This window comes from Loxodonta africana, chromosome 9 (genome assembly GCF_030014295.1).
Source record: "Loxodonta africana isolate mLoxAfr1 chromosome 9, mLoxAfr1.hap2, whole genome shotgun sequence".
NCBI classification, from domain to species: Eukaryota; Metazoa; Chordata; class Mammalia; order Proboscidea; family Elephantidae; genus Loxodonta; species Loxodonta africana.
Window position 1 is genome coordinate 41,364,604 of NC_087350.1, and position 19,736 is coordinate 41,384,339.

The 19,736-nt window shown below is 39.3% G+C and overlaps 1 protein-coding gene across 2 annotated transcripts in view; it reads right to left on the minus strand.

The window, feature by feature from the left end:
- Positions 1-368: 368 nt before the first annotated feature.
- The window catches only part of CFAP95 (cilia and flagella associated protein 95), a 53,285-nt gene continuing 33,917 nt past the window's right edge, over positions 369-19,736 (minus strand). For both annotated transcript variants that reach the window (XM_003407397.2, XM_064291233.1), the window contains one exon: positions 369-1,341. In XM_003407397.2, the coding sequence (XP_003407445.2) occupies positions 1,150-1,341 (192 nt within the window). In that variant the 3' untranslated portion in view covers positions 369-1,149. The remainder of the gene's footprint in view (positions 1,342-19,736) is intronic.

A 19,736-nucleotide genomic window follows, 5' to 3' on the forward strand; every position in this document is an offset into this window, starting at 1 on the left:
CTGCCGCTTACCCATAAATATTTCTCTAGCGCATAAAGCAGAAGGCACCATGAGTAGGTATAAAATGAGCCATCCCCCATGAACTTCAGAACCCTTATAGAACAATTACCTTTTTTATGAAAAGAAATCCAGTGAGGAGGACTTGAAACAAACACAAAAAGGCAAATTATATCACATAATATTTATCATATGCTCCAACTCCTCAAAATACAATTCAGCACCATTATTCTCTCAGTTTATAGCAAACACGGCACTTACACATTAGATAACCAAATCTGTACAGTGTCAACCGAAGAATAGCAGCACGCAGACTGCTTCATTTTGGGTGCAGCATTTCTTCAAAATATTTTTCCTGTCAGCTCCTCTTCCAAGCCATCCCTCCAGTCCTCAGTCTTAGGAGCTGTTTATATCATAGCTGTTGAGCTATACTGTTAAACTTTCACCATCTCTTGGACATGAACAGTGTTTGTTCTGGTGGGTGCTCTGGTTTACAAGCAAACATTATTTTACTTAAAGGAGGATTTCAGTCAAATCAATGGATGTTCTGGAAAATTCAGGCTTGCTCTGTTACTATTCCTGAGTCCCGTCAAGTCAACTTTGACTCATAGAGACCCCATGAGACAGAGTTGAACTGACTCATGGGGTTTCCTAGGCTGTAATCTTTACAGGAGCAGATCACCAGGTCTTTCTCCCATGGAACCACCAGATGAGTTCGGATCACCAACCTTTCAGTTAACAGTCAAGTGCTTAACCACTGTGCCACCAGGGCTCCTCAAGCTTGCTCTACAGGACATAAAAATCTCTTGGACCAATTTTGCCAACTCCTCATATTTGCCAAGATTACCAGTGGAGTCCTCAGTAATACAAACATGCTAATTATCTGTCTTTTTAACCAAAGCCAATATGATAATATGGATTACATTCTTCATAAATTACCCCTGCAGTCATTCACACCAGCATATGATTATGACAGACATCCTCATGCTAACTCCTTCAGCAGCCCTGAGTGCCCTCTGTGTTCCAGACACCGGTGGCCCCTAGATGAGTAGACCTACTATACTAACATTTTCATTGCATTTATTAGGACAGAAAATTACCAACGGGTACATCCATTATTCCCTCACTAGAAACAGAATCTGATTCCACACTTTATTTTAAAAATGGGACAATAGGACCACCAGTTAATGGGTAGAGTTTTTGTTTTACATATGAATTAGCATAAATCCCACTCTCGTCATGCCAATGGTTGATGCCAAATCTTTTGGAACCATCTAGATCTGTGAACTGAGAATGGCATTTTCTGTGCACTATTGAATGATCATCATCTTTGCTGGGATAACCCTATGGAGGAAAAAAAAAGAGAGAAATAATATTGAATGACTGAAATATGAAAAAAAAAAGGTGTGATTTTCAAAAGTTGAGCTTTAATAATATTATGGTCAAAGTTTAATTTTTAAACAATTAATTAATTTAATCCCTCTATATAACAAATGCCTCAAATGAAAACCATGGCTACTGCATTCATAAGTATTTCTTATCCTGAAAAAAGAATCTAGTTCATTTTTTTTATTTACAAAACTAAAAAGATAAGTTATCATACATGCAAAATTTTTCTAAGCCATAATCATATAGCATAAAGAATAATTTAAATTTTATGACAACCCAAATAAGACAAAAACAATTACAATTTAACTACCATTTGAACTTTTTTATTACTATCAGTTATAATCTTTCCAAAGAATAATATCTTGGGTTGTATCTTTAATAATTGCTACACTGGGTGGTTTTTTACCAAAGTCATGCTTCCCAGGACAATACTAAATGCCAAACCCTAGGATTCATTCCTATGAGAAATTTACCTCTGTATAACCCAATATAATCTTTAAGATGTTTATCCTTAGGCTACCTCATAAAAGCTTCTATTATAAAACAAGACTTTACCATTGATCATTTTCCAAAGGAAATATCGATTCTTTCAGATTACACCAGAGGTGATGATAGACATGGAACATAAAGTCTTTGAACTGATTATCTAATTTCTGCTTCAAATTGATAATAATTTTAAAGCACTAGGACAATATTGAAATTAAATCACCAAAGACATAAAACAATGAAAGGACACCGAAACAGTTTTTATCTTAGATTGGCTTTATTTTCAACCGAAGAGTTTAACCATATGTTCAACTGTAACAATCGTTACTATGCCTACCATGAATTGAATGCCTGTTATGGGCTGGGCACAGTACTTGACTGTTTATATCTTTTAAGCTATTACAGGGCTCTAAGGTAGGAATTATTGCTCCCACTTTATAGATAAGAAAATGTGAAGTAATTTGCTGAAGATCTCAGAAGGAGAGAATTTAAATAATGCCAATAGTTAAGCGACAAAGCCAGGATTTCTAATTAGGTCTGCCAGACTGCAAAACCCACTGTCCCTCCAGGATCCTTACTAAACTCTTAATAATTAAGAGATGAAAAAAAGTATTAACAATAAAACCCTAACCTACATAATATCCATGTTACTACTCTTTAGGATTTTGCGTTTTGTTGCTGGGGTCTGTTTCCTTGTTTTGTCTAATTTTGGGGCAGATAGAGGTCCGTTAAATGAGATTTGAGGACCACTGGCCCAAACGGCCCCCTCAGAAGGAGACAAGATCTTCTCATTCCTTCGCCACCATGGTCAAACCGAATAGGGCTTTGAATGCCACACCAACCCATTCCTTCAGCAACTCACAGACAGTGAGGAGGATATTGAGGTGAGTGACAAGATTAAATGTGGTGTTTTAGAAAATAATTCTGGCAGCAGAAGGTATTAAAGACTGGTGGTAAAAAGGGCTGAATTCCAGAATTGTGATTTGAATTAGATCTTGATAACTCAAATGTTCATCAATGGATGGATGGATAAACAAAATCTGGCATATTTATATAATGGAATATTGTTCACTCATAAAAAGGAATGAAATACTGATACCTCGATGACCCTGAAAACATTATGCTAAGTAAAAGAAGTCAGACACAAAAGGCCATATATTGCATGATTCCATTTATACGAATTGTTCAGAATAGGCAAAACCACAGGAACAGGAAGTAGATTGTGGTTACCAGGGGATGGGGAGGGGAAGAATGGGGATGACTGCTAAGGGGTATGAGGGTTCTTTGGGGGTGATAAGAATGTTCTGAAATTAGATAGTGGTGATGCTGGCATAACTCTGTGAGTATGCTAAAAACCACTGAATTATACACTTTAAAAGTGTGGGTTTTATGGAATGTGAATTATATCTCAATAAAGCTGTTATAAAACAAGGAATGGATGGGAGGGAGCAATTCTGAAATTAGGAAGACTACTTAAGAGACTTTGGCCTTTTAATGCAGGTAGGTTTGGAGGATGGAATTGGAAGAGACAAGCTTTGCTTAGAAACCTATATATCACTTACCTTGTTCCAAGGAGCATGTATTTCCTTAGTTATTAAAGATAATAAAACAGTGAAAAAATACAGAATCTGAAACCAGGAACTTGGGTTAAAGTAAGAGTGCAGAATACACCAAAACTGTGCAGGGCTCGTAACACACTGAACAATGTGGAACCAGGATTCTGGGATCTACTTGCAATGGACATTGCTGAGTAACTCCCATCATCATTGTTGTACTGGTAAACCATCTCTCAAAAACAAAACAAAAAAACCTAATTTGTAGTATTTGCTAATTTCCATGGTCTAAATACTCCCACTATAACTGACTTGAAGTAGCCAAAATGAGGTCAGTGAGCAGTGAGTTGGGAGTACATGAGCAGAATTCATGTAAGAGCTGCCTGCAGCTCACCCCGAATCCACTGCTCCCATTTCTCATTATATAGCAACCGTTTAATTTGGGTAGGTATTACATATTGAATTATGTCCCCTAAAAAGAGATGTTGAAGTCTTAACCACCCCCGTACCTGTGATTGTGACCTTGTTTAGAAATAGGATCTGTGAAGATGTTATCAGTTAAATTAACATGAGGTCCTACTGGAATAGGTTGGCCCCTAATCCAATATAAGAGATTTTTATAAAAGAGGGGAAGAGGCACAGACATAGACACGGGGGAGAAGATAGCCACGTAAAGATGGAGGTAAATACATCTATAAGCCAAGGAACTTCAAGGATTGCCAGAAACCACCAGAAGCTAGGGAGAGGCAAGGGAGGATCTTCTCCTAGAGCCTGCAGTGACACCACTACTCTGCCAACACCTTGATTTCAGACTTCTGGCCTTCAGAAGCGTGAGACAAGAAATTTCTGTTGTTTTAAGCCACCCTGTTTGTGGTACTTAATTACGGCAGCCCTAGGAAACCAATATAGTAGGACTGACCCCACTCCCACCTCTAGGGGGAAATATAATTGGCCTAATACAATCAGCATAATCTCACCCCATTCTCAATGACATGATTAGTTCAATGTTGAGCGTATGACTTGAGTTTGTCCAAAGTCCAGGCCTTTTGTTCAAAGGTTTGGAGGAAAGAAGCTCTTTTTTTTCACAATTGGATATACATTAGGAAGCATCTACCCCAGGTTGCTGTTGGCAGCCCTTCTACAACAAATCTAGCATGAAGCCAACACTGTAAAAGTCAGGAAGAAACCGGGTCCTTGATGACAATGCTGGATCAATCCTCTCTCAATGTAAGCCAATAAATTGCTTGTCTTGTCTGATTCTATTTGAGCTGGGTTTTGTGCAGCCTACTAAAAGCATCCTAACTAATGTGTACCTGAATAATCTGCAATATTGGAACACTGAGGTACTGAGAGTCAGAACAAGGAAATGAGTCAGAACCATGGAAACAGGGCACATATATCAAAAAAGTCATGACAAATAGTAAATCTGTGACTAAGCATATAATCAGGAATTAGAAGGTGGCCAAAAAAAAAAAAAAAATTTTTTTTTTTTTTTTAATATGGAATAGGTGAACAAAGCAGGTAATTCAAAAATTAGAACCAATTATTGGGAACATGGAGCCCTGGTGGAACAGTGGTTAAGAGTTGGGAACATGGAGGGTATGATTATTACAAGGAAGAAGAGATAGTATGTTTTTAAAAATTCAAGATAAAAAGCATGAAGCAGAATGGACAAAATCAGATGCCCCAAGAAGAACTTCAAAGGGCCTTAATATTGAGCACAGCTCAGACCCAAGGCCAAGCTGAGATGGTGGGAGTCCTGGACAAGCAAGTAATTTTCTGTACTTTCAAACCAAGTGTCAAATAATTTGAAAATTATTAGTATGTTTTCTCTTTTCAGTGCAACCACCATTTGCCTAAGAGGAGATTAAAATTCTTTCAGAAAAATGGCAACCAAAGAGCAAAGTTATATTTAGCTTCTAATATGCAAAATGGACTTTTCAGCAAGACAACAGTCCTGTAATTCAGTCTATAGTCTTAAGACTTTAGAGTATCAATGACCAAGGCTGGAGGAGTCAAATCGTAGTTTTCAAAATGTGTAGAGAAAATACCCTGTTTGCTATTAAGTCTTAGCCAGGAGTTGGAATGGAGAGGAGGGTAGGGGAGAGCCTGTCTATCTGGGGAATCGTGAGAAGGAGAGAATATGGGAGAAGGGAAGCTGGACAGCATAGACAGCAAACGTGTGCCCCGAGTTTCTCATCTCTGAGCTTTATTCAGGCAGACTCTCTTTGACCTAAAGAGAGAAAAGTACACTAGATAAATGAGAATAATGGCAGAAAGGCATAGAGGTTCTCTTGCCCCATCCATCCATGTTGAAATCTCTTGAAATAGATCAACTCTTAGACTGCCCTTTCATTTGCCTGAGGCACAACCATGTCAAAGCTGCTGGAACAGCTTGCTCAGGCAAAAGGAAGGCTCTGGGATTTATCAATCCTGAGCCACTTTTGATACTCTGAGGCAGAGACAAGATCCTGAAGTAGCTGAAAGTCTACGGAGGGTCACTAAGCCGCACATTGGAGCTAGGGCAGGATAGGAGCCACAGGAGGCTCCTATGAGGTCTACAGTGCCTCTGGGAGTGGAAGTGAGGCTGAGACATTCAGGGCCTGCATCCGGGAGCCAACCAAGTCCAAAGAGAAAGAGAAAAAAGACTGCCAGTTACACCATCCACAGACTTTAGCCACTAATGCCAGCAGGGAAAATAGCAACCAGGTGGACTAGGGATATCACCCCAGAGACCAGAACAGAGAACATAACACTTAAAACCTTACTTTTCCCCTCTGGCACCAGGATGCTAAATGACATCCCTCCCTGCATATACTTGGTCGCCACCTTAGGGAGATTTGGAGTTACTACTGCTGCATAACAAACCACCCCAAATATAGTAGTGTAAAACAATAACCATTTTATTATGTTTCCAGAGTTTTGGGGTCAGGAAGAAAAGGTACAGAAAGGGCTTCTCTCTGCTCCACAGTGTCTGGGGCCTCAGCTGGGAAAGCAGAGAATGACTCAAAGGCTGGATGGATGGTGGAATCATCTGAATGTGCTCTCATTCAGACACCTGGCAGATGATGCTGGCTGTCTGCTGGAACTTCATCTGGGGCTGTTGGCTGGAAGAACTACACATGCCTCTTCATGTGCCTGCTTGGGCTTCCTCATAACGTGGTGACTGGGTTCCAAGAATGAGCATCCAGGAGGATGTTCCAAGAAAGAGAACGAGGAGGAAGCTGTATTACTTTTTTATCAGTTAGCCTCAGAAGTCATATCATTTCCACCACAGTCACAAATCTCCATCTCTCAATAGGAAGAGTGTCGGATTCTCGTTAGACCATGTGGGATGAGAGCACGTGTTGCCACCGTTTTTTGAAAACATAACCTGCCACAGGCAGAAAAGCAGGAAATCAGAGAGGATCTCTGAGAAGTAACTTTTCTCAGGATATATTAAAGACTTCCTATGGGGAATATTTAGAAAGTCTTTAACATATCCTGAAAAACTCACTTTCTCAGAAATCCTCTCCGATCCCCTGCTTTTCTGCCTGTGGCAGACTGTATTTTCAAAAAATGGTTGCAACACATGCTCCCATCCCACATGCTCTAATAATGAGATTTTAACACTCTTCCTATCGAGAGATGGAGCCTACGTTGCCTCCTCTTGGATCTGGGAAGACTTGTGATATTTCAGAGCCTTGGTGGCACAATTAAGAGCAGAACTACTAGCCAGAAGGTCAGCAGTTCCAATCCACCAGCTGCTCCTTGGAAACCCTATGGCTGAAATTAACTTGACAACAGCAATGGGTTTGGTTTGTTTGGGGTTATGGGGAATACTTAAATTATGAAATCAAACAAGCGTTAAATAAATTGAAGAGTCTGTATTTTCGCACTAGCTGTGAGCTCAGGAAGAAAGCCAGTTATCAGTTAGACACATTTTCTCTGCATATCCGAGTTGCAGACTGTTGCTAAATTTTCAATACCTTAACATAATATTTAAATGTTTGTTCACCATTTAGTGTTTTGAAATTGCACGTAGAAACAGATTCTTGAGTCACTACGTGCCGTTGTTCGCTAGTCCATGATTCTTGTACTACACAGACCCTGAGTTTTGACAAAGTTCTTTTGCTTGACATAGGAACAATCAACCACTGCAAGCTTTTCCTGAACACTTCAATCAGATGAGGGTAACTGCAAGGGTTTGTCTGAGGTGTAGACAAGGTGTACATTACCATGTAACAGCTTATGCACAGCCAGACCAGAAAGAACTTAGAGGACTTTTACAGCCAACTGGGGATAATGGTTTGTTTGGGGATAAAGAACCAAAGATGATTAATAGCTTCAAACCCGGATGCTGGAAGAGTTGTGACACCACTGAAAAGAATAAGGAAGACATAGAGATGGAAGAGGACTAGTTTTAGAGGGAAAACAGTGAGTCATATTTTGGACATTTTAAATTTGAGATGACATCAGTATAAAATGTTCATTAGCATGGTGGGACAGATGGTCTGGAAAGAAGTCAGTGCCCTGTGTACAACAGGGATGGTTGGCAGGGGAAAGATTGCTAAAAAGAACACTATTAGGACCCTGGATGATATTTGAATGTGGATTGTGGATTATGTATCAACTTTCCTGAGGTTGAAAACTATACCATGGTTATGTGTCCTTGTTCTTAGGAAATACATATTGGACAATATAGGGGTAAAAGGCACAATGTCTCCAATCTACTTCCAAATGGTTCAGGAAAAAAAGTGGACATGTCTGAATGTGAGTGTGTGTGTGTGATAAAAAAGGACAAAATGGTGTGTGTGTGTATGATAAAGTAGGACAAAATATAAACAATATGACTCTGGGTAAAGATTATATGGGAGTTCCTTGTGCTATTCTTGCAAATTTTCTATGAGGTTGGTATTCTATAAAAAGTTACCTCCCAAAAAGTGATGGCTGGTGCAGAGCCATGGGAGTAAGTTAATTCTTTGAGATTGTGTAAAATATGAGGAGCAGGGTTCTACGGCCCAAAATTGAGGATGCCCATGGTTGGGGCCATAAAGAATCCAGGAAGACAGTGAAGGAGAGGTAGGGAGAGAATGTTGCAATGCCATAGAGTCTGAAGAGAGACGGAGGTAGGAGAATGCAGTGGTAAACAACTGCTAACTTCTAAAGAAAACATCAGAGAAAACAAGCCCTGAGAAAGCACCGTCAATATTTAGAACCAATGTCTGATCATTTTTGAGTGTGCTGTTTCAGTGAAGGGTTGAGGAAGTCAAATAAAACATGCCTATAAAAGGTGGGGAGGTAAGAGTGTCAGAGAAGGGACTCTGAGAGGCAAAATGAGCCTTGCAGCGATCCAACTGCTAAAGGTTCAGCAAGAGGATCCCTCTGGGGAAAGTCCGCCGTAAGAAAGCTTTTTTCTTCCTTTTCTTCTCTTTCACTTTCGTCGCTTTCTTTTTCTTTAAGATATCATGAAAAACAAGATGTTAAAGGAGGGCTGTCTTACTTAGTGGTCCCCAGTCAACTTTCCCTCATTGTGAAGGACAAACAGAACGTGGTTTTACCAGGTAGATCAATAAAATGTATCAAAAAAACCCACAACGTGTCTTTAAATGGTAGGTTCCACCCACCCACCACCCCACCAACCCCATCCCCTCTGCCCCTAGGGTGCTAAATTCTTACTGTATGCACCATTATCTCCTTAACCTTTTTTCAGAATAAAATCACATTGCTGTTTCCTAGTCAACATAGTGGTTAAGTGCTACGGCTGCTAACCAAAAGGTCTGCAGTTCAAATCCACTAGGCGCTCCTTGGAAACTCTGTGCGGCAGTTCTACCCTGCCCTACACGATCACTGTGAGTCAGAATCAACTCGACGGCAACAGGTTGTTAGTCAACCATAGTCCCTGTCCTTACCCAGGTTTTCCCAGTCTCCCTCTTTCCCTCAAGGGGAAGAGGGGCTGTCCTCGGTTATACTTATTCTTGTTCAATTTCATCCCTTTTCATGGGACTTTTTTTTTTTTTTTTTGTAGTTTTAGTTTTCAAGGTCATTTACAGTTTTAGGCGTGCCTTCTGGAACACCAGTAACTCTGCCTAATTTAATATTATAAGATAATTTGAAAACACAGTTTCCATTCTTTTATCTAGATCATCCATAAAAATGCACAATGGGTTGTTTCCTGGCCAAATCAGTCACTGAGGACTAACCTTGTGTCCACCATTAAAGACAGCTATTAGCCACCTGGCATTAGTACAGCAAAGACCATTGTTCCCTAGCACGCCTGTAAGTACATTCATTTTAAGTACTCCATTTACCCTTAAAAACGTATGTGAGCCAGCAAGCTTATTTATGTGAATGTCACATTGGATGGAATGAAAGCAGATATAAAAGTAGATTGCTTGTGATATTTCTTTCATTATTTTTAGTGTACATCATATCTAAAAGTCTTTACCACTTGACTGGATGGATGTACTTGACTGAAGCCCTGCCTCCTTCTGTCTAATAAGGTTGCCTTCTATACACACAGCTGTGGCAACAATACATGCAGAATGGTGTTAGGGGAGAACAGTATTTCCCGACAGCCAGATCTGCCTTGTCAACCAGACAGATCACTGGGGGACAGAAGTCTCAGATGGATGCCCCTCATTCATAATATTTTTTCTCCCAGTGATTACATTAAAAACATAAGAGTAATTGGCATATTGGCAAATGCAGAAAACTAAAAGGCAATCTGTAACTAGTTTGATTTTTTTTTAAGTATTTAAGAAACATTTACTACCCACTTTTTATTCAATAAAATTTAACAGAAGAAAAGTACTTCTGACAAACACAGGTATTTAATAAAAGAAAAAAGTCATGAGAATTGCAAGGATATTTAGACCGTGGGTATGAACATAAATACCTATATCATTGCTGAATCCCGTCAACTTAGTAAGGTTTCATCTCAAAGAAAAATATGGAAATCTATATGAACAAACACTTCAGAAAATAAGCTGACTTTTAAAGATTAATATCACACAAACCTTAGTAATGGCAAGTATCAAAAAATGTGTAATACAGCATTAAATATTATTGACACATTTTTTCTTTCTAATGCACAAATTTTAATTGGTTATATCCTTTCAGTTGTATAAAACACAATTTTTTTTTTTTTAATTCTTCAGTCTACATTATATGAGGGTGTTTCCACTGTGTTATATTTGTAATAGGGGCCCTGGTAGCACAGCAGTTAAGCACTTGGCTGCTAACCGAAAGGTTGGAGGTTCGAACCCATCAGCCAGTCCATGGGAGAAAGATGTGGCAGTCTGCTTCCGTAAAGATTAGTCTTGCAAACCCTATGGGACAGTTCTACTCTGTCCTATAGGGTCACTATGAGTTGGAATCAACTCGACAGCAATAGGTTTGGTTTCATGTTTATAACAGTGTAAGCTAATGGAGTATGCATAAATTTGAGGCCTAAGGTTTTTTATTTTAAAAACTTGTCTTTTTTTTCTCCTCTCTTTATAAAAAGTCATTTATTTTCACTGTAGAAAATGTAGAAATTAAAGGTAATCAAAAAGAAGAAAATAAAATATCTCACAATCCCAGATTCACTAAAGGGGAACTAAGTTTTATGACCTGACCTAGAACTAAAAGGTAAATCATGGTGACTTGGCTTCAGAAGTCAGTATAATATGAAGGCAAAGTTTCAAAAGAAAGAAAGTATCTTTCTACTAAAATCAGACAATGCTAAAGAACACTGAATCTGAGTTTTCTGGAATTGAGAGTCCACGATTTCTCAGCTGTTGGTGATACAGAAGATGAACAAGGAATTAAAATATTTATTTCCTAATTTTCAAGTAGACTTGAATTAAATGTCTGCCAAGTAATCAAAAAGATTACTTGGTCATAAATAAATAACTATTGGGATACAACAGGATCAGTGAGATAGAGCCAAATCAAATCAGATCAAACTGAGTAGAATTTGAGAGCCAAAGAGCTCTTATAGATCATTCTGTACAACCCACTAATTCTGAAGATCAGGAGGCCAAGGCCTACATAGGCTGAGTGTGTAATTGTTGAGTCACGTTTGTACAAAGTGTTCAAAAACATGGCATCTGGAGTCAGGCCTGGGCTCCCTTTGGACACTTATTTGCTGTGTTATTGCAAATATTTAACCTTTATGGGACACGAGTTCCTCAATGTAAGATTATACTAATAGTGGTAGTTTCCCCAGTGAACTAATGGATATATGATAACTAAGCCAGTGCCTTAGGTAAACATGGCTAACATTCAATCAATGTTACTTTCTTCTTCTTTCCCTCCCTTTTTTCCTTCCTTCTTCCCTCCCTCCTTCCTTCTACTCACCTACCAGCAACTGCATATTCCACTCAATAAGCAAATCTTACTGTATCCCAATCTACTGGGGAAGCTTGGGAAGCCCTGTGGAGCTATATGAGCAATTACCAACAGATCCTGAGGTTGGAACTGGGACCTGGGAAATGTGGTCCTTAGCGCCAACAAAATTACATGAGACTCAGAAGCTAGAACTGTTTACATATCAAGCTACAAAAACATGCCTACATGTATACATATAAGTTCAGCACACATCTATCAACACACGTTGAGGTCTTATAAAATCAAATCAAATAGAATCTTTGAGTCCATTGCTGCTGCTATTGTGTCAGGAAATTTAAGTTAGGAAGGCTACCATCTTCTGAACCTAAGTAATAGAAGGTTGTTACAGAGGTTGACTAGCAGCAGCATCATGGAACACCCTTGCATGGATCAAAAGACATTGGTACAACCACCTGGCCCCCTCCCTCTTCTCTAACTGCACTCCCTACCACAACCTCATTTGCAGAAGAATCTAAAACTCTCATTCCATTTCAGTCAATAGTACCTAAAAGATAAACAAGTATATTCAACAAATGGCCATTATTCTTTTGCTGGTGGATATTGCGTCAGAATATTAATAGGACAAAAAAGAGAAAACTAAATAGTTGATATATTCAGATGCAGCACAAAGAAAAGTAGGGCTAAAATGAAAATAAGAAGACACATTAGGAAGTCTGGAACATTTCCCTAGCTAAATTTCAACCTTAATTATCGGGGTAAAAGTTAGGCAAAGGCATACCTTATTCTAGACTATAAGACTTATACATGATGATTCCATGCGGACAGAATTATGTTGCCCAGCTATTAGCACTATTATTAGTACTTTTTTAAACAGAAAAGAGAGAGAGAAAGAGAGATGGATGGAGGGAGAGAGAGAGAGGAAGGATAGATGGAAGCAAGCAAGCAATGGAAGGAAGGAAAGGAAAAAAAAGAACTGTCTGTAATAGAATTAAAATGTTGAAGATAATGCAGCAAAGATGCAGAGAGGGCTTTTAAAAGAGCTGAGAATCAAAGCTAATTTAGTCCAGAGGAGTGATGCCTTCTTCAGATGCCCTCTTGTGGATCCATTTTCTGCCCCACTCTGGGTTTTTCAGCCATCATTTTTTCCCTTGTCTTCCTCTCAAGAACAGTGGTAGGCATCCTTTCTAGGAAGCAGAAAACTAAAGGCAATTCCAGTCTTTTGGGAGTTTCTTTTATGTAAATGAGGCTAATTAAATAATAAAATGGCTCCTAAAGGTGCTGCCTCAACCCCCACCTCTGACTCCTGGTCAAGACGTGTTTTGGTCTGGGATGATACTCACGTATTTATTGGTCAATACAGCACCAGCCGGCCAGGCTTTTAAGCCCTAAAGGCCCCAGCTCAGCCAAGTGTGGAACTTGCAGGAGGTCCAGGCTGACTTAGCCATTATGCACAGGAAGCATAGTGCCTGGGGACTCAATACTAATTTTAGGGGCCAAAAATAAATTTCAATTTTTGTTAAAATCAGACTTAAAAAAAAAGGAATATAATATAGCAACGCATTTGTAATTTTTATTTTTTAATATTTTTTTAATGGAAGGTAGAACATACATGCTTGTTAGTTGCCATGGAGTTGGCCCCCAACTCACAGAGACTCCACGCACAGTGGAACAAAACATTCCTCAGTCTTGTGTTATCTTCACAATCATTGTGACGTTTGAGTCCATTGCTGCTGCTATTTTGTCAATCCATCTCATTGAAGGTTTCCCTAATTTTCACCTATCCTCTATTTTAAGAGTCATTATGTTCTTTTCTACCGACTGGTCTTTCCTGATGATGTGTCCAAAATAAGCTGGTTGAAGTCTTACCATCCTCACTTCTAAGAAACATTCTGGTTGATCTCTTCCAGGACTGATGTGTTGGTTCTTCTGGCAGTCCACGGTATAGTCAATATTCTTCACCAACACCACTGTTCAAACGCGTCAATCCTTCTTCTCAGTACTTAGGGCCTTCAAAAGTCATAATGTGGCCCTGGGTCCGGGGATTACAGGGGAGGGGCTGGGACTGCTCTGGTGATGGGGGCTCTCAAGGTTATAACTAATTTCCAACTGCCATGAAAGTAACGCTGTTTAACAACTGCCTGGGCAACTGACAACAACAAATAGCCATACCAGCTCCCTGGGTGGCGCAAACAGTTTGCACTCAGCTGCTAACCAAAAGGCACTGTGGAAGAAAGTCGTAGTGATCTGCTTCCATAAGGAGTATAGCCAAGAAAATCCTGTGGAGCTCAGTTCTACCTTGTCACACATGGGGTCACCATGAGTGGGATACGCTCGACAGCAAAGGATTTGGTCTGGTTTTTTTACGGCCGTACCAGCACATAAAGTCCCAAAGCTAGGTCAAGACAATGCTGCCATTGTTGGAAATCACTGCTAAACAGATGCAGCATCTTTTCTTACCTACTACGAAACGTAACACGGACTTCTTATGGTCGATTTGGAATGCACGCCACCTTTAAAGCATACTTCCCTATTAAAAACTTCCTCAGCTTTCTACCCTTGAATGAACTAGGATATAGAACACTTTTTGGTTTAGAAATACTCATATGCCTGGAAAGATAATTTAATACACAGCTCTATTTAGGGAAACAAAGTGGCACTTAACGCTTGATTCTGACAAATGAAATTCACCCAACCGGCAGTTCCATGGCTGGTAGGAGTCATCAACCTCCAAAGCACTCCCCTAAGTTCTCTGAGGGGTTGGTCATCTGACATACAGTCCTTGGCCCCATCCTTCTGCCTACCATCTGGCTGGTTTATTTCCAAAACCCATATTTAGGATCTAGCCTACATTTTGGCTTAGCTTTCCTTCACCTTCTCAAGTCAATGACTTGGGTTCCACCCTAGTCACTCACTCCCATGGCCACATTCTAGACTCTGTCATTCCCCAGAATTGTTCTCACTCTGAAATAATGAACTCCGATATACCCTGTCTTAGTCATCTAGTGCTGCTATAATAGAAATACCACAAGTGGATGGCTTTAACAAAGAAAAATTTATTTCTTCACAGTAAAATACGCTAAAAGTCCAAATTCAGGGCATCAGCTCCAGGGGAAGGCTTTCTCTCTCTGTAGGCCTTCTAATCAATCTTCCCCCAGACTAGGAGCTTCTCCGTGCAGGGACCCCAGGTCCAAAAGATGTGCTCTGCTCCTGGCAATGCTTCCTTGGTGGTATGAGCTCCCCCTTCTCTGCTCACTTCCCTTTCCTTTTATCTCTTGATGGATAAAAGGTGGTACAGGCCGCACCCCAGGGAAACTCCCTTTACATTGGATCAGGGATGTGACCTGCCTAAGGGTATTACAATCCCACCCTAATCCTCTTAACATAAAATTACAATCACAAAATGGAGGACAACCACACAATACTGGGAATCATGGCCTAACTAAGTTGACACATATTTGGGGGGACACAATTCAATCCATGACACACCCCTTTGATGATTTCAGTCCTATTTTTTTAGCTTTCCCATTCCCTCACTGCTGCCATGTTTGTTCTTCTGTTTTCATCACCATATTCATTCCCTTGGCCCTTCACCTTCCTGAGTTTACTAGGCCCTGCCTCATCTAATTGTTTTCCTTACTCATCCTGAGCGTGCTCAGTCAAGTCTCTACAATCTTCCTCAGTTCACTGTTCTTGTCCTAAAGGCTCACGTACTCTACAGCCTGCCAGCCTTGGACCAATCCTCTAATGTACCTTCTCTGCAACTTTGGAACAATGGTAAGGAAGCTTCTCAGAGAGAGTATCTTTAATTGAAATTGGAATGAACCATAATAAGCGCTCCGCTTAAGGTGGATTTCTGAAGAAGCAGCAGTTTGCAATTCTTTTCCATTTCTCTCCTTAGAAATGACTTTATAGCTTCCTAATACTCCGTATTTTCTTACCTATGGCTAGATCTATGGTGTGAGAACCACATTCCCTCTAGACTTCCTATATATAATGCTGTCCCACGTTAAGCAAATTTGAATTAAGCAAACATAAAATACCATAATGTAAAAATAAAGTCTCAATTTGTATACAAAGACTGAAAGAATATGAATCCAAATATTTTTAAATTTCATCAAGAATTGTATAATTGCAAAGGCGGTCAGCTGAGTGAATGGTGAACTGTGTTTATGCTAAGGCCACATGGTTTTAGTCTCCAGCAAATAAACAAATATCTGCCTGCCTTTGTCACTATTTCAGGAATCATACACTTGTTTATGGACGTGGTAACTTCTCACGTCAGAGTTCAGTTATTATTCTGCTGTTATTTAAACATCCACTGTGATGATAACTTAAAATACTTTTTGTATCCTATAACAATGTAATGCAAGGATTTATTAAATGGGAGTTCTAGATGTAGTGCTGAAAACATGCCTCAAAATCAATTACTTTGGCACGGAAATTGGGAGTGGATGAAGAAAGCTTTGCAAATAAAGCCAAACAACTGTCATGGTGTGCTGTGCTTTTAATGTACAAACAAGCAACGGAAGAAGTATTAGAAATAAGGCTTAAAAATTTAAAAACTCCACAAAAGCACAAGCATACACCACAATAGCTAAAGATTCATGTGCCCTGAGAATACACCCACATTCTTTATATTTATGCCTATGGGGAAATTAGTTCTTTGAATTTTGTGTTTTTAATTATGCATCTTACAACTTCCTTTTGCTTAGAGATAGAGCCCAACCCCATGTAGCTAAGGAAATGGGCCTGAAATGCATTTTTAAATAATGTAGCTGTTCCCCTGTGGTTTTTGTGATTATAAACAATCATGCTTGCTGCATTGCAAAATTCTAAAGTGTAAAGATGAAGAAAATCACCTAGCATTCCACCATTAAGTGCTAAATTTACTAGTATTTTGACAGTTTCTTCATTTTTTAATTTTCTCTATAGTTTTACATAGTTTAGATAAAATATACATGCAATTTTGTATCTTAATGTTCTTCTTAACCTTAAATGAATATTTACCAAGACACTAAAAACTGTCTATGGATATTTTAAAGTCTGCATAATATCTCATCCTATGATTATAACTGACACTTCTCCTAATAGGAAATATTTAGGTACTTTCTACATTTCATCAGTATAAACAATTCAGTAATGAGTATATTCACATATAAATTTTATCCCCAGTTTGAATTATTTTTCTTTGGGGAAATTTCCTAGAAAGAGAATTACGGAGTCAGAGTATGGACAAAGCTAAGTATCTTCATAAGGAGCTCTCGTGGCAAGAAGGTTAAGTACTTGGCTGTTAACCAAAAGGTCATGGTTCGAACCCACCCAGTAGCTCCATGGGAGAAAGACCTGGTGATCTGCTACGATATAAATTACAGCCTACAACACCCTATGGTGAAGTTCTACTCTGTCACAGGGGATCACTCTGAGTCGATTACATCTAACAACAACAACAAAGTATTTTCAAACATACTGCCAAATTCCTTTCCAGAAAAATTATAACAATTTACAATCTTCCTGGCAAAAGATGAATTGTCCATCTCACCCCACCCCCATGCCCCACACTGAATATTATTTTTTTAATATTGCCAAATTTTATTAGCAAAGGAATATCTTATTACTTTAACTCACATCTTTTATTATTTGTAAGTTGTAAATTAACTAGTTAATTATATTTCCTACTATGTAAATTCTCTATGTATGTCCTCTGTTCATTTCTCTATTGGGTTGCTAACATTTTTCTTGCCAATTTGTATGAGTTCTTTATGAACTGAGTATATTCTTTATCAAATAAGAAACAAAAATAAGAATGTAATAAAAAAGGTAGTCATAAATTTTTTACTTCTCTAAATTGGCTATGCCACATTTTCAAAAACTTTTGATTATTCTCATCTGCTAATTCTTTCAAATAATTCTTAAAATCTTAGAATTCTGATAGAAAACAAAATCCACTATTAAATTTAAAATTTAATACAACTGCAATTATATTAAATCCATAAATTTAATTTAAAATTAAATTTTAGTTTCCAATCCCCCTACAATGGTAGTTATTCCCTTTTATTAGAAATTTCTGTCTCAATTATATTTTAGTGCATATTAAAAAACAAAAAACTTGGTGGCTTCAAACAATAATTTACTATTATCTCCTTCTTGGGCCTCTCATGTGGTTGCAGTTAGATGGCAGCTGGAGTCCAGGCTCAGCTAGGCTGGATGTCCAAGATGGCTGCTGCACTCACAAGTCAAACTCATCAGTGTTCTTCCCCATGGCCTTTCCCTCCAGTAGAGCAGCCTGGATTTCTTACATGGTGGCTCACCACTCTGAGCGGTAGAGCCAGTCTTCTTAAAAGCTAGGCCTAGAACTGGCACAGAGTCACTTTTGCCATGTTCTACTGATCAAACCAGTCACCTGACAGCCGAGATTCAAGGGACAGAGCAATATTCACCTCTTGACAGGGGAATGGCCTAAAAAAACAGGGTAGGCTGTCATCTTTGGAGAAAAACTACCTCACCTTCTTTTATTGATGTTGGTAAAATTTTCCTAATAAAAGTATTTTAGTTTGTGTTGCTGTAGTAATTTGCATATTTTTTCTTTTATAGTTTATTAATTGAACAGTACTGATAGGAAGGAAAACGATTGGCCATTGTCTTTGATATATGTATTTTGTATTCAATCACTTCACTATATGGGTTTATTCATCCTAATCACTTTTCAGTTCTTGAAAACTGAAAAAGTTTCCTAAGTAGATCATCATACCATCTGAATATAAAGATGACTCTTCTCCTTTTCAGTACTCAAATCTCATATTTATATTTCATGCGTACTATGTGGCGTAGTGGTTAAGAGCTACAGCTGCTAACCCCAAAGGTCAGCAATTCGAATCCACCAGGCACTCCTTGGAAACCCTATGGGGCAGTTCTACTCAGTCCTATAGGGTCACTATGAGTAGGAATTGACTCAACAGTAATGGGTTTGGTTTTGGTTTGGTATATCACTGGTTAAGATTTCCAGAATACGGCTAACAAGAACCAGCCTTGTCTAGTCCCTATTGCACAATTTTTTAATATAATTTTTATGGTGCTTTAAGTGAAAGTTTATAAATCAAGTCAGTCTCTCACATAAAAACCTATATACACCTTGCTACATACACCCAATTACTCCTCCCCTAATGAGACAGCCCGCTGCCTCCCTCCACTCTCTCTTTTCGTGTCCATTTTGGCTGCTTCTAACCCCCTCTACCTTCTCATCTCCCCTCCAGGCAGGAGATGCCAACATAGTCTCAAGTGTCCACCTGATCCAAAGTTCACTCCTCACCAGCATCCATCTCCAACCCATTGTCCAGTCCAATCCATGTCTGAAGAGTTGGCTTTGGGAATGGCTCCTGTCCTGGGGCAACAGAAGGTCTGGGGGCCATGACCACCGGGATTCCTCTAGTCTCAGTCAGACCATTAAGTATGGTCTTTTTACGAGAATTTGGGGTCTGCATCCCGCTGTTCTCCTGCTCCCTCAGGGGTTCTCTCTTGTGCTCCCTGTCAGGGCAGTCATCGGTTGTGGCCGGGCACCATCTAGTTCTCCTGGTCTCAGGCTGATGTGGTCTCTGGTTTATGTGGTACTTTCCATCTCTTGAGCTCGTAATTACCTTGTGTCCTTGGTGTTCTTCATTCTCCTTTGATCCAGGTGGGTTGAGACTCATTGATGCATCTTAGATGGCCGCTTGCTAGCATTTAAGACCCCAGTCGCCACTCTTCAAAATGGGATGCACAATGTTTTCTTAATAGATTTTATTATGCCAATTGACTTAGATGTCCCCTGAAACCATGGTCCCCAAACCCCTGCCCCTGCTATGCTGGCCTTTGAAGCATTCAGTTTATTCAGGAAACTTCTTTGCTTTTGGTTTAGTCCAGTTGTGCTGACCTCCCCTATATTGAGTGTTCTCTTTCCCTTCACCTAAACTAGTTCTTATCTACTAATTAGTAAATAACCCTCCCCCACACTCCTCCCTCCCC